The sequence below is a fragment of the Catharus ustulatus genome, chromosome 6 (assembly GCF_009819885.2).
Source record: "Catharus ustulatus isolate bCatUst1 chromosome 6, bCatUst1.pri.v2, whole genome shotgun sequence".
NCBI classification, from domain to species: Eukaryota; Metazoa; Chordata; class Aves; order Passeriformes; family Turdidae; genus Catharus; species Catharus ustulatus.
Window position 1 is genome coordinate 38,613,247 of NC_046226.1, and position 14,543 is coordinate 38,627,789.

At 37.5% G+C, this 14,543-nt stretch overlaps 1 protein-coding gene across 3 annotated transcripts in view; it reads left to right on the top strand.

Annotated features, from left to right (window-relative positions):
* INO80 (INO80 complex ATPase subunit) overlaps positions 1-14,543 on the top strand; it is a 64,386-nt gene that overhangs the window by 20,405 nt on the left and 29,438 nt on the right. For all 3 annotated transcript variants that reach the window (XM_033062631.2, XM_033062630.2, XM_033062632.2), the window contains exons 14-24: positions 528-623; positions 3,207-3,266; positions 3,850-3,992; positions 5,037-5,121; positions 5,627-5,744; positions 6,124-6,209; positions 7,178-7,345; positions 7,788-7,921; positions 8,593-8,660; positions 9,775-9,868; positions 10,985-11,162. In XM_033062631.2, the coding sequence (XP_032918522.1) occupies positions 528-623; positions 3,207-3,266; positions 3,850-3,992; positions 5,037-5,121; positions 5,627-5,744; positions 6,124-6,209; positions 7,178-7,345; positions 7,788-7,921; positions 8,593-8,660; positions 9,775-9,868; positions 10,985-11,162 (1,230 nt within the window). The remainder of the gene's footprint in view (positions 1-527; positions 624-3,206; positions 3,267-3,849; positions 3,993-5,036; positions 5,122-5,626; positions 5,745-6,123; positions 6,210-7,177; positions 7,346-7,787; positions 7,922-8,592; positions 8,661-9,774; positions 9,869-10,984; positions 11,163-14,543) is intronic.

Here is a 14,543-nt window from a genome sequence, read left to right on the forward strand (position 1 = left end):
GTGTGGAGCTGGAGGTTCTTGAGCTCATCTGTGTGGAAGGAATAACAATCTTGTCTCCCTGTGACACTGCACCTTGAAGTTTTAGAAAGTTATACGAAGTTCTATTCTTCTGCCTCTCTTTTATGAGGGCCAGCTTGTAACTGCTAATATATTAATGGATCAACTCAGTTATTCACCAGAGAGTACTGTAATTTGTGATGTGTCAGAGCAAAGTTTTTCAATGCCACCTGAAGTTCTTTTTCTTATCAAAATGGCAGGGCTATATAGTTAATACCATAAAGGTGGCAACTGTCAGAAACAAAGGAGTTTGTTGTGGGAGCAACTTTGCTGTTATGAAATAAGTCTTGGTTAAACATTAGGTCTGCTCTGTTTGATTTTATATCACCCTGCATGTTTGAAATGTTGCATACAGTTCTCTGTCATGTAGCTACTGTCATTTAGTAGATGTAAAGCCATATCTAACCATCTCTATATTACCTCCCTTCAATTATTTTTTTTTAATTTAATTTTTTATGTGTGTTTTTCAGAGAGAGAACATCTGGGGACCTTTTTTAATAATTTCGCCTGCCTCTACCCTGAACAACTGGCACCAGGAGTTTGCCAGATTCGTACCTAAATTTAAGGTAATGAGCATGTCCGAGAAGTTCTTTCTGTTTTCTCAAAAAGATGTAAACAGAAACAGAGTAAACCATTTTGTTTTCCTGAGTTCTGTATCACATATGGGTGCTTACTGACCTTGGAATGTGAATCTCTGTAATGAGACTGTTTCTGGTATTTTTTTCCCTCATCCTGTTTTTTTCTGGAGTGTTTAGTTATCTAGGGCTTAAAAATATTCTTTCTTTAATCACATGACTTTCATTTTGCATCGACTAAAAAGACACCTTCTCAGTAAGGAACTACATTAGGACAGCAAGGGGGCATGTAATTTTAACATGTGGGCCTGGCAGCAGAACCAAGAATTACATACCAAGTTTTATGTAATGTCTTTAGGGTTAGAGCTGTGTTTTCAGTCATTCATATGAATTTGAGTCAGATAAAGATTGCATGTGAACAAATGCTGAACAGATAAGAGGGAAGCAAAGTGTAATTATTACAGAAAAATAGAAGAATCATGGACATACCATTAATAAGAAAAAGGAGAGAAGAGAAGCATAAAAATAACAAAAAGACTGAAAGAAAACAAATGGAGTTTTTCAGATATATTGTGAATGTGAAAACATAGTAAATAGAAATAGTAAATAGTAAATTAGAAAGTGAGGAGCTATCAGTTACTGAAAAACATGCTGCTTATCTGTGCCGCAGTGGAAAACATTGGAGTGCTGCAAAGGAAAACTTGAAAAGAAACGTGTACTGCTAAAACAGTACTGTTATGTCAGAATTCAGGATATTGTCAGAAGCTTTGCAGTTACATCTGCAAAGAGGAACAGATCATAGTTTAAGAATTTGAATTGTTAATATGGTAACCTTTGAAATGAAGAAGTCTTGATTGGGTTTATTTGAAACATGAGATTTTCCTTTTTACAGAAAACAATAGAAGGCACCTAGTTATGAGTAGCCAGTATACCAGTGACATCAGGCTAATTGTTTGAATGTCTTGGCTACTTTAAAAAGTTCAGGGAAAATACTTTGAATATATTACTGTAAGTGATACTTGATTTTTTTGATCTGGGGCAGGACAAAATTAAAGGACTTAGCTTTTTTCAGATAGCTTGCTTTGGAGATCCATGATAAGACTGTGTGTTGGTTGTGGTGTTGTGTAGTTTGAGATATCTGTGTGAGGAGAAGAGAGAATAGTTCAATTATGCTAGAGCATGGTTCAGTACTGGATTATTCAAGTGACTTGCATTTTGGAATAAATTGGCATTACCAAGCCTTTAAAGCAACTAATGAAGAAATACAAACACTTGTGTTGTGGAGGTACTCAAAAGAAAAAAAAAGCCAACACAACCTAAAAATAATCCATTTGTGTCTTTTCATAGCCTAAAATAATAGGGGGTCTTGATTAGAAAACTTGAGAGCTGTTGGCCATTCTGCTTTCTCCCACTTCCTTTGATTGGTTCATTGTATAGAATAGGCAAGCAACTGATTATGCTTTCTCCTTCTCAGGAATTAAATACAGCAAATGTTTGAAAAATGCAGTATGGATGCTTGTAAAAAGATAGTTTTCTCTTTTTTGACTTAAACCCTGAACTGCTTATATCATTGTACAGCTGTTCTTTGGCACGATGATGTTATTGCATGCTGATGTTTACCTCATCCATGGAACAAAACATATTTTAAAAAAAAGTTTTCTGAACTTGCTGTCACATGTTTCCAACTTCAGTCTTTTTCAACTAGTTTTGTTTCTGGCTCTAGTCATACAGAAGTGTGCAGTCACTTCTGTTTGTAGTAAATCATGTCCATGGCAGAATATGTAAACTAAAAGATCACTTTTTGATCAGTCTGGTTGTTTTACAAGCATCCTTATTTCAGAACAGTAGGAAGATTTTTGAACCTGTTAGTTGAAGTAAGACTTTTCACCACCTCAGAAGGCAGCATTCTTCCTTCCTCCCAGACCTCCCAGTCTCAGCTGACTGTAGGTCCTTCCACCAGGCAGGAGATGGCAGTACAATGTTATTAACCAGTGACAGGAAGACAGTGCTCTGCAAAGCTCTGAGTAATAGGACCCATGCAATTTTGATCTGTAGATAGTTTAACAGTTTTCTCTGGCAACTGTGCTTGCTTTTAAAGTTATTGTATTAAATATATCCAGGCCAGACATTTTAAATTCATCTTAGGATTTTAGGGTCAGTTCTGAAGAGAAAACCAACAGGACCATGGAGTTGTTAATCAGGCAACAAGCCATCTAGTCCTCTAGGTTTATCTATAGCAGTTGAGTGCAGACCTCTTTCTGTCATAAGCAAAATATAATTTTTAATTTTTAGAAAAACCTGGCTAGATGGCCTGTGTTAAATGCTAATGGGCATTTTTAGATTCTCAGCATAGCTTGATTAGGCCAAGTTGCTTGGTATACCTTTTGCTGCAATGCTCTTTTTCGGAATATTTTTAAATGCTTTTTGATTTTTCTTGGTGGTAAAAAAGATAATTTCCCTTTTTGTTGTTCTGGCGAAAAGAGGTATGTCATTTTGTAGACTACAGACTATAAAATTCCAGAACTGGTGTCATTATTTGAAAATAATGTCTTTCTCTTTTTTTTACTGTTTCAGGTGCTACCTTATTGGGGAAATCCTCACGATAGAAAAGTGATCAGAAAGTTCTGGAGTCAGGTAATACCAGCATAAGCATGTGCTTTGACTTTCTTTGTGCAGAGTAGACCAGAAACTGTTGCTACACATCACCAAACTAAACTAATGTGTGGATGCAGTTTCTTCATTCCTGTAGTAGCATTTTCATTAAGATAATGAGGTGAAGACTTCTCTTATGCTGAAGAGCATTAGCACTCAGTGCAATTCAATGCAGTGTGGAGTTCAGACAAAGAACTAGAGCTCTGTAAATAAAGCAGGAAGTTTCAGTGTCAAGGCCTGTTTGTTCTGTTTGAGTAGCCTGACTCAGAATGCCCCAATCCAGAATCCCTGCAGTTCTGTCAAGATTGATCCTTATTTAACAATAGCATTTTGTAGGGTTCAGTACCCAGGTCTTGTCTTGCACGTTAAGAAGTGTGTGAAATTGTTCAAGGGTGGAAGTCCAGATCCACTCGTTGAGTAACTGTGATATAATTAATTTTAAAAATCAGGTGGGGAAAATGCAATAGTAATGAGAAGATTGTAAAACAGAAGTTTGCAATTGCAGTGAACTCTTGACAATGTATTTACACTATGTGGACACTTGTTTCTTCTTTTGTGGTTATAGAAGACATTGTATACTCAGGATGCTCCTTTCCACGTGGTAATTACCAGTTACCAGCTGGTAGTGCAGGATGTGAAGTATTTCCAGCGAGTGAAGTGGCAGTATATGGTGCTGGATGAAGCACAAGCACTCAAGAGTAGCTCCAGGTAATAAACTAACTGGAAACAAAATCTTTTCTGTGGATCAACCTCTTGGGGGAATATCAAGAGAACATAAAATGATAGAAGTTAAAATTTACGCACGTAAGACCCCTCAAGTATCTGACCTAGTTAAATATCTATATAACTCTCTGACACTGAATTAATCCATTAGGTTTTTTGCATTTCGATTTTCCAAATATGTAATTAAAAGGTAGCTCTGGAGCAGAAGTTTGTATGGAGCAGAGGACAGTTAAACAAAACAGTGTGAAATATTGTTCACTTTCCCTTCTGACTACTCACAGAATTCTGCCTGGTGAATGGCCTGCGGTCTTTAGCTTATATTGCTTATATTGGCTCCATTTAATGTGTTATTTTGATTCCTTATGCAGTGGCATTTCCAGACATGAATGAAGGTCAGAACCCCATGAGTACTTGTTGGCTGCAGTAAAGCCCAATCTGTGTCATGAGACTCTATGCCAGAAAATTTTCTGTTTGTTTTCAAGTAATGGATTTGTCCGTCTTTACTTCTGTAATTGCTTTCCCATAACCTTTGTCCAAGTTGCCACTGTGCTCAGTAAGTTGATGACTGCTTTAGATGCGGCCTCATTCTGACCAAAGTTTGTCTCTTCAGCATTCTTGGGAAATCACCCCTCTAAGGTGATTTTAATGGATAGCTTGGTGCTCCTGCCACAGCTGCCTATACACTTCCTCTTGTAAAGTCTGAAAAATACATGACATGACATTCAAAGTACCTGTTTCTTTTGGAAAGTTAATTATTCTGATAATGAGATTTTATTAGTAAGAATTTGTTTTAAAAATGAGTAAAAAAGATACTTAGAAAAATAAAATAAATTATGTTCTCTTAATATCTTTTTAAATTGGAAAAAGGCTACTTTTGAAAGACTGGGGAACAGCTGTAATAGTTTTGTCCAGTGACTTCCAAAGATCATTTGGGAAACTCACTGGAAGCAATTGGCCTTAAAGTACCCTATGTTTCATATCATTCTACAGTTTTCTCTAGAAATGATTTTTCTTACTTTTATTCACCAGTGTTCGTTGGAAGATCCTACTACAGTTCCAGTGTCGAAACAGATTGTTGTTGACTGGGACCCCAATCCAGAACACGATGGCTGAGGTATTTGGGAGTTCACAAGAGTGGATTTTTCTTTATAACAAGAATGCATACTAAATATAAGTGAATAGTTGAGAAATCTGTTGTATTTGTGTGATTGTGAGATTGTGCTTGTAGCAAATCACTGGCAAACAAACATGAATCAACTCTGTGAGGGAAAATTATAAAAACTTGCCACACATTGAAATAAAAGTAAAACTAAAGATATTTGAAGTAATAGATTACAGGATGAAATCTAATTCTAGTGACTTTTCCTTTTGTTGGCTGAAGTAATTATGCTGTATTTCTTGCTGCTTTCTAATGGGGTTTTTTAAAGTTACTATCTGTGGAATTTTGGGGGGGATGCAGAAAGAAAATGCAGCTGGGATTTTGTTTAATTTTGCCATGTCTCATGATCACTAGTAAGGTGATTTTGCTTATAACGAGCTGCAAGATTTTGGGATCCTCAATTACCTTGTCCACAGTAGGATGACTCCTGCTAATCTAGTGTTTTCTCCTCTCCTTTTAGCTGTGGGCCCTGCTGCATTTTATCATGCCAACACTGTTTGATTCCCATGAAGAGTTCAATGAGTGGTTTTCTAAGGACATAGAGAGTCATGCAGAGAACAAATCTGCCATTGATGAGAGTGAGTGCAGTGTGTAACTGCTGTCATTTTTGTATTAAGAATCTGTTCCTTTTTGAACTAATAATGGCTAACCTCTCTATGAGATACGGCATTTAAAGCAGAGGGTACATAATGGGATTGGAACATTACTGGATTGTTGTCAATAGTTTATATTGAAGTTTCTGTTTCTGACTGTAATATAGCATGTGTAATGAATAGAAAAACAGCGTGGCACAGCACTCATTTAGAAAAAGAAAAATCAACAGAGAAATATCGACTCCATGCTGTAAGAACTCACATGGGGGGGAAATAGCTGAGCAGTAAGGGACTTCGTGTAAAGCACCATGTAATTTTCTTCCTTGAAATAATTGTTCTTTCTTTCCCCTTCCCTTTATTTCAGACCAGCTATCCCGCTTGCACATGATCCTAAAGCCTTTCATGTTGAGAAGAATCAAGAAGGATGTGGAAAATGAACTGTCAGATAAGGTGAGAAAAAGTATTTCTCTGGAGTGAGTATTACAGCTGTGTTGTCATAGCTCTGTTCTGGATCTGATTTTTGCAAACTCATTTGTCAGTTTGCGTACCTGAAATTTGACTGTAGACTTCTCTTGGAGCTTCACTTTCTTGCACCACATCCCAGCAATGTCATTAGATGTGCATGTAACTGAAGAACCTCTAACAACCTTTTTTTCCAGGGAAAACATTTTGCTACCAGTTAAAAATGAAACCTCTTTAGTCCGCATTAACTTGACATAAGTATCCCTAATGGCAGCGAAAGAGATTGATGCAGCAGTGACTGGATGACGAGCATTTCAGGTTGCCTTTGTGAAGGATTTGGCAGGGGTTTAGGATTTTTTTGCCCATACAAGAGTGAGAAATACATAGTGGCAGCATCACGCTCTTCTCTCTTGTCAGTCTCTTTTAATTTCACATGGATGTTAGCAATACTACATGATCTTGTGGTGAGCAGTCCCTGGGTTTTGCACCATTGGCTGAGAGACAGCTAGTTTGTTCTGATGTGTTTATTAATTTTATCGTCTGTGAACTTCCCACAGACACTGTTGTTGTGCAATGCACCCATCACTGTTGTGGGCTCCTGGTACTCCTTATTATTGCTCTAAGTGGGGAATTGTAGGATGGTAGAATTGAAGTCAGATTTTAAACTGATCAGCTGCAGATGTGGTTTCAGCTTCTTAAGAATATCTGTTGACTTAGTTATGTTCATGTACTTTTAAAGTCTCCTACATCCTTATGCGAACTTTCCAAAACACAGCTATCAGTTAAGTCCTTTCCAGGTTAGATCCTGAAATGCAGATCTGAATGCAACTGCCTATAGATGTATTTTTTGAGAAAGTTATGTTTTTCTCAAGGTGTTACTCGGCTTTATGTACACTGATGTCATCATCCTTCATTTCAGAGATAGAAATGGCTAAATCTGTATTATCATTTTGCAGATTGAAATTCTTATGTACTGCCAGCAGACAAGTCGACAGAAGCTCTTGTACCAAGCTCTGAAAAACAAAATCTCTATTGATGACCTCCTGCAGTCATCAATGGGCACTACTCAGCAAGCACAGACCACCACTAGTAGTCTCATGAATCTAGTCATGCAGTTTAGGAAGGTAAGGCTATTTTAAATAATAATTTTTGAAAAGTGTGATTGTTCATTAGCACAGAACTAAAATATGGCTTCTAGAAAACACAATATTTAAAAAAATCTGGCATAGGTAAGCAAGTTTGCATGCAGTTCAGTTGTGTTTTGTATGCAGTGTAGCTTGATGTTGGGTGAAGAGCTTTGGCCGTGCATCTGCTAACTGGTTTGGTTGCAAAGGTTAGTTTGGTTGAAGGAAGCCATTCACTTGGGAAGAAGAGGTAATAGCTGTTTTGTGAAGAGCAAAAGATATGGTGCTGTATTCAAATTTGAGCAGATACACTAAAATAACCATGCAATATTAAGCAACACTGAGGTTTTAGTGATCATTGGTTATGGTTGATTTGGGATGTAGGTGCTGCATTGGACTAAGTTAATTCCTCCCAGCTTTTGACATGCTCTCTGTCTTACAGGTGTGCAATCACCCAGAGCTGTTTGAGCGACAAGAGACTTGGTCTCCATTTCACATCTCCCTAAAGCCATACCAGATTTCCAAGTTCATCTACCGTCATGGACAGATCAGGGTCTTTAACCACTCACGGGACAGGCAAGCCAATTCTACTTCCTATCCAGTTTAGCCTATTTAGTGTTATTACTCATAGTTATCTTATTTTTGTAAGTCCTAATCATAGAATATCCCTTTGATTGAATAAGAAAGTCAGGAAAAGGAGTTTGGAGTTGTTGCTGCTACTGAGTAATAGAATTAAGCTTTAAGATTCTTAAAACTAAAAAACCCACCTGATTTCCCCTCAATGAGTTTTCACATTCTAGGAAGTTATCAATGTCTGTCTATTGCAACATGCCATGTGAGCATCTGCTAGTGTCTTGACAGCTTTTGATGCTCACCTTGGATGGGGAGAATCCGCCGAAGTGCAGTTTGCTATTTCCTCAAACCATGGCAATTCTTGATTAATTTTGTCTGCATTCAGTTATGAGAAGTGCTAAGGGAAGAGACAAGAGCGATGATCAGCTTTTCTAGACCATATAATGCAGTTCCACAATCAATGATGTGTCTCAGTGTCAAATTAGCAGCAGTGCTTGTAAACTGATGGCACTTTCCTTCTACTGGTGTGCAATTCCAGATATTCAGAGTTCTAAAATACTTACAATGAAGAAGTGAATGACTACTCTGTATCTTCTGCTGATTGTATGATTGAACACGTTATGTGTTAACGCTTTCTTAGTGATGTTGTTTCATTTTGTTCTCTTCGTTTTCAGGTGGTTACGGGTTTTACTTTCGCCATTTGCACCAGACCACATCCAGCAGTCTCTCTTCCACAGGAAGGGTAGGTTTACAGTCTTGGGAGGCAAGCTGGATTTTAATGTTTTCTTCAGGGGGAAGGACTGAGAGGCCAGATGAATTAGTTTTCAAGATAATCTGATCAGAATTTACTAGAATTTTGTTAGTGTTTGTACATGCATTTAATTTGCTCGGAGAGGAAAGGATGGAAAGCAACTGGAAGAATCTCTGGATAACTTGTCATTTAGTTACTGCTTAATCTTAGTGCAATATCTTAATTCAGTCTGTCTTGTTTTAACTTGCTTCAAGAGATTAGTGCTACCTTTTTAGTCTAATGTGAATTTTTCAGAGGTTCAATTTCAAGAAATTTTGGATTCATTCCAGTACAGTCTGTGTTGTATCTTAAACTGCCAACCTACTTTCAACTCAAAGCTAGATGAGATGCAAGTGACCCAGAATCTATCAATGAGCAAAAACCCCAGAAAAGCTGCTGGTATTGACAGATAGAATTTATTATAGATGATTGAATATTTTTCCTACAAGAGCTAATTAGATCACTGAGCTACTGAGATGGGAAAATCTTCAGAAGTCTAAAGCAAAGGAGATACTGGCTGCATTACTATGCTGAAATCTGTTAGCATGGACCCCTTCAGCTAGTGTTGGGGCTATGCAATGCACATGGGTGGGCCTGCAAGGCTTTTCCCTCCCAATACCTGCATCTCCTTCTAACCCATTGATGTCCTGAGAAGGTGAGAGGGAGCACGTGAGACAGGCCTCCTGAGGTACGCATGTTCTGGTCAGCTGTCTGGAAGATATTTGTTCGAATTTGCACATATGCACACTGCCTATTGATTCTTAATAAGTGAAACTAATGTTCTTACTGGCTGCCCTTGATCCTAGAGTGTATTTCTCTTTTTTGGTAAGTGCCCTTCTCTTACCCACACTGAAAAATGAACTGGAATGTGGAGTCAGGCAACAGAAATTCAAATTGAGTTTTCAGTATTTCTAAAAGACTAGGTTAAATTAGGATCTTCCATTTACTCACCTAGATTTGTCATGTGTCACAGAATGTTTATCCTGAATTGATGAAGTAAATACAGTTTTCAGTTATGAGTGTCTGTGAAATGTGTTGGCCTAACTTCAGTATTTCTGTGATCTAGGCATCAATGAAGAAAGCTGTTTTTCTTTCCTCCGGTTTATTGATGTCTCTCCAGCAGAAATGGCAAACCTTATGAATCAGGGACATTTAGCCAGGTGAAGACAACTTTTTTTTTCTATTTTAGTAATTAAAGTTAAAGTATAGATTATGTCAGTTATTCCTCTCTAAAGCTGCATTTTCTATGCCTCCTAGTATTATCATTTCTATGTCATTATCTAGTACTAGAACAACTTCTAGAGTGTTCCTCCAGATATAGTGCACCATTATGCAATGCAATTTTTGTTCCCTTGTCACAAGAAACTCCATGTTACAAAGAGTTGCCATTGTAAACACACAAGATGGTCAAAGGGCAAAAGCAGAGTTTGCTTAGGGTTACACTGCAGGTTGCTGGCATAATCAGGTGCAAAATGCAGACTTTGGAAGGCCAGTGCAGTGCAATTCTTACCAGATGTACTTGAGAGTATGTTTTAAGCATACGAGGAATACCTGTGTGCTGTGATAGTTGTTCTTGAGCCCTGAGCCATAGTGCCTACTTTCCACCACTTTTTTTTAATATGGAATGGAATTCTGAGATGTAGGCTTAGCACTGTGGATTTATAGCATCAGCTGCATTATCTTGAAAGAAGAGGTGATCTTTTAAGTCAGTGTACTATGAAAAGGACTCTGAGTGAAGTTAATAGTGATTGTAAGGAATTTTAGACTAAAAGTAAGTCATTATTAAAAATATAGATGTTCTGCTTTAGGGCTTTGTAGGTTTTTTTTTCTGGTTATTTCAAATTACTGTTTCTTGACTGCACTTCAGTAATGTAATTCAGATTTCTCTTGATGTGTCTCGATGGTATTTATGTTAAATTCTGTATTCATTACACAGGTTGTTATGAATAATTTATATGTAGAGTAATTTACAAAGAAGTCGGTGCAGTTTTAAACAGTAGTGGCTAACTGGGGCTTGACCATTTTAGATTAAAGTACTTCAAAGTATATCCTGATATAATCACTTAGATTCAGTTAAACCACCTTAGAAAAAATTGAAATAAGAATAATTTGAAGAAATTATTCTAGTAGAAATAATTTACTTTAAGGCAGGACCTTGTAAGCCTGATATTCTGAAAAAATCCTCCATTTCTGTCAAATAGAGTTATGCTGTAAATATATTCAAGCCTTTCTTTCACAAAGCAGTGAATAAATGCATCTCCTGTGTTTTGTTTCAGATGGTTAGCTCTTTTCCTGTCTCTGAAAGCATCATACAGGCTCCATCACATGCGTTCCTGGATGGAGACTGAAGAGGACAGAGAGCAGGGGTCATGTTTTCTGAGGAACAGGGATTTCTTGCTTGATGTAAATTTCCCACTGTCTTTCCCTAACTTGCACAGCTGCACTTTGCTGCAGGTAAGCAACATTTCTGTGATTTTGAGACAGTAAAAAATCCTTATGAGTGAGAAATGGGGAAAACCATTCTGTCCTTATAAAATAGGGAAAACAAACTTGGAAATAGAATGATGATACTGTCTCCTTTTTTAGATGCAGTTAAGAGACTTTAGAATGCTGAACAGAAAAATAGTTTAACCCCTGTCTCCATCCCATGTGGCATTACATTTCAAAACTTGCTATAATGAATAAATCAGTTGACTTAGAAGATTTCAAAATATTACTGGAGCACAAAAAGTAGGTACAGGAGCAAGAGAACTAGACTCATGATTTGTTAGGCATAGACCATATGTAAGCTTAAGAGTTTTGTGATGTTTTTTATGTGCAAAATGCTCATTTTCAGGCTGAAACTATTCTTTTCTTATCAAATTCAATACATTGTGCAGCAGCTGGGGAAAACAGAGACCAACCTGACAATGTTTGGTATAGTTGGTAGACAAGCATTTTCAGTGGTGTATTTCTACTATGAAATTTGCTTCTGCTGCTACCTGGTAGATCCAGATGTATTCCGATTACTGTGTAATGCAAGATCATTTTTGTTAATCTTTGGCCTAGGATATGTGTGAAGATTTTACCTTTTTATGACTAAATTGCAGTTGATTTCCTGAGTTAGATTAAGGCTCCATTGATTCAGTTCACTGGGAAATAAGTTCACAGAAGTGATAGCGTGGAGTCAGGAAAGCATCTAGGACAGTTATCAGATATGCAGTAAAAAAACTCTTTTCCGAAACAGTGAGATCATGCCAAATTTCTCTAGGGAATATTGCTTCTGCTCATGAGTCTGGAAGGGGAAGGAGATAGCCAGAATTCAATTGAATAGAGTGTAGAGGAAGTTGAAACTGAAGACGCATAAGCAGTAGGAAACCAACCTTGGACTTGGTGTCATGTTTTGCAGCATTAACAGCAAAGCCAACAAAATGAGTCTTCCTAGTTATCAAACAAAGATCCAGCCAAGTGAATGTGTGTGCCTGTTAACTCTGACTGTGCTGGTATTTCAATAGTCTGTGTTTCTGTCTAGCTTGATAAAATCTCTATGCTGTATGAATTTGCTTTCAGGTTTTTTGAGATTGCAGTCAGCTGTTTCTATAGTGCCTGCAATGCTTATCTCTGAGACTGTAGTGTAGCTCTGTCCTGTTGTTGATATGGTTAAGGAGAATTTGTGTGGTGTCACAAGTATGGCAGTAAAGAAGATGGTATCAGAAGTTGTGCGCTCTTAGAGAAGGTGTCATTCATTTTTACATATGTAGAAAGACAATCTAAGTCCTTACATAGCCCTTGGTTTGGTGTGTATGAATATCAAAATGAAAATCATTACATTTTCTGCAGGACAGAAGATGGGTTAAGATTATAGATTTTAAATATAAGATGTGGAATATGCATGTGTAGGTTTTAATATTAAGGATTAAATGTAAAGCATTTGGATAGGCTGCAGACCCACCTATACCACAGTCTAGCAAAATTTAAACATAACTTTGTTTTCTCCAAATAATTTCTATTCTTTGAGGATGTCAGTACTTGTGTCCTAGGGGTTCCCAGGGCTGTTGACTGTGTAACTAACGTGTGTAACTAATGACTTTCGCAACTTATACATTCAGCACAGAAAACAGCCATCTAGGGAGCAGAGTTCTTCAGTGTGTGCAATACAGTGCATTTGTGATAACCCCCGTAAATCTAAAGGAAGAATAACCTTGCAGTTATGACAGATACTTTAAAGCTGTTTTCTAACCTGTCTATTAAACAAATTACCACCTGAAGTCACTTTAAAATAAGCTGTATTTACAGAATTTTGTTTGCAGAGCTTGCATTTAGAACACCTTTTAAAAAAAGAGGTGGTTTGGGGGGTGCAAAACCTAAAGGAGAGTTGAAAAACAAGCTGCCTTTTACATGCCTGGCTTTTAACACTGCACGTTAGTGTGAGTGGAAATGAACTTTTTCCTTAGTCTAAACTGGAGAAGCTTTCAATGTAACATTCCCCAAGGCTTCCTCTTTGGCTTCATAAGATAATAACATGTAGGGAGTGAGGAGGGTGAGAAAAGAGGAAAAAGGAAATGGTAAAAATCTGGAAAGGCTTTTCTTAACTGCTCAGATCAGCATTTCCGACATTAGAGACAAAGTATGAAAATAAGTCAGTAGAAAAAGAAACATATTTATTTTTAATGGATATTTCTGAAATTGTAGTAACATCTGTCTAAAGATAGTATTATGTTTCATCATGTACATACAGAAATTGCTTGCAGAGTGGGAGGTCTCCATTGCCCCTGCTCAACACCTCCACAGAATATGCGTTGCGTTTGTATGCATTGAATCAAATTCATATAAAATCTGCTCTCTTTACATGAACCCTTCTCTCCTTTCCTAATTTTATTTCCATTAAAAAATTTAGGACTGTTAATGTGCCTAAGATGCTGGTAGCAGTCACCCATATTTATGTGCAACTCTATTTGCAATATAGGAGAGCCTTTTCCTTTACTTATTTTGTATTGCATAGTTGTAGTAGATGTGTACATTCATGGGTTTTAACAATTTTTCTCTTTGGTTTCTGGCTTTGTTGTACTAAAGTATGTGAGCCGTTTCAGAGCTGGGCTGGGCTCAGTTCTGTAACTTTACCCATGTGTGTGGTTGATGGGAAGCTGATGGGTTGATGGGTTTCCACTGTCCTGTTATATCTGGTGACTACTCCATTCATGAATACTTAACAGCTGCATATGTCAGAATTCAGAGGGAAGTTTCTTATGTGATCTGCTCATAATTTGTACACAGGTAATCTAGCACTCAGAGCCAGATTAATGCCCAGGTACAAATATTTTTCTCTTATTTGGGACACCTTCTTGAAGCTTTATTTGTGTTTCCTCCTAGGTCCTTCAACTGCCCTCAAATCATCTTAAATAGGTCTTTGATACTGTTTTCCAAAAGAGAATTAAGTAACAAACTTGCATAGGTTTGGAATTACTGTTTGTTAACTTCCTCTCTATCCATTTCTTGTATTCTGACTTTCCAGGAAATAATTACCAAACCCCTGTATTGACCAGGGCCACAATCAGTATATCAGTGCTTGCTGTCATAAGACTTATGGGAAAGCTCTTGTGACTGCTGCAAAGATGATGATTCTTCATAAAATCAGCTGTACTCCCTGTGTGGGGTCCAGGGGTGGGGAAGTGAGAAGCTTTGAGCCACAGCAGCTGTTCACTCTTCCCCCTCTAACTGTTGCTGTCCTTTCTTTATTCTCAGCGGCAGAACCCTGCGCCTCCTGATACAGGCATACCCATACATCCTTGTATGAGCCAGCTGCAGAAAGCCTTGTATTTTCATAGCTGTTAAATTTTTAGTTTGATCAGATGTGTA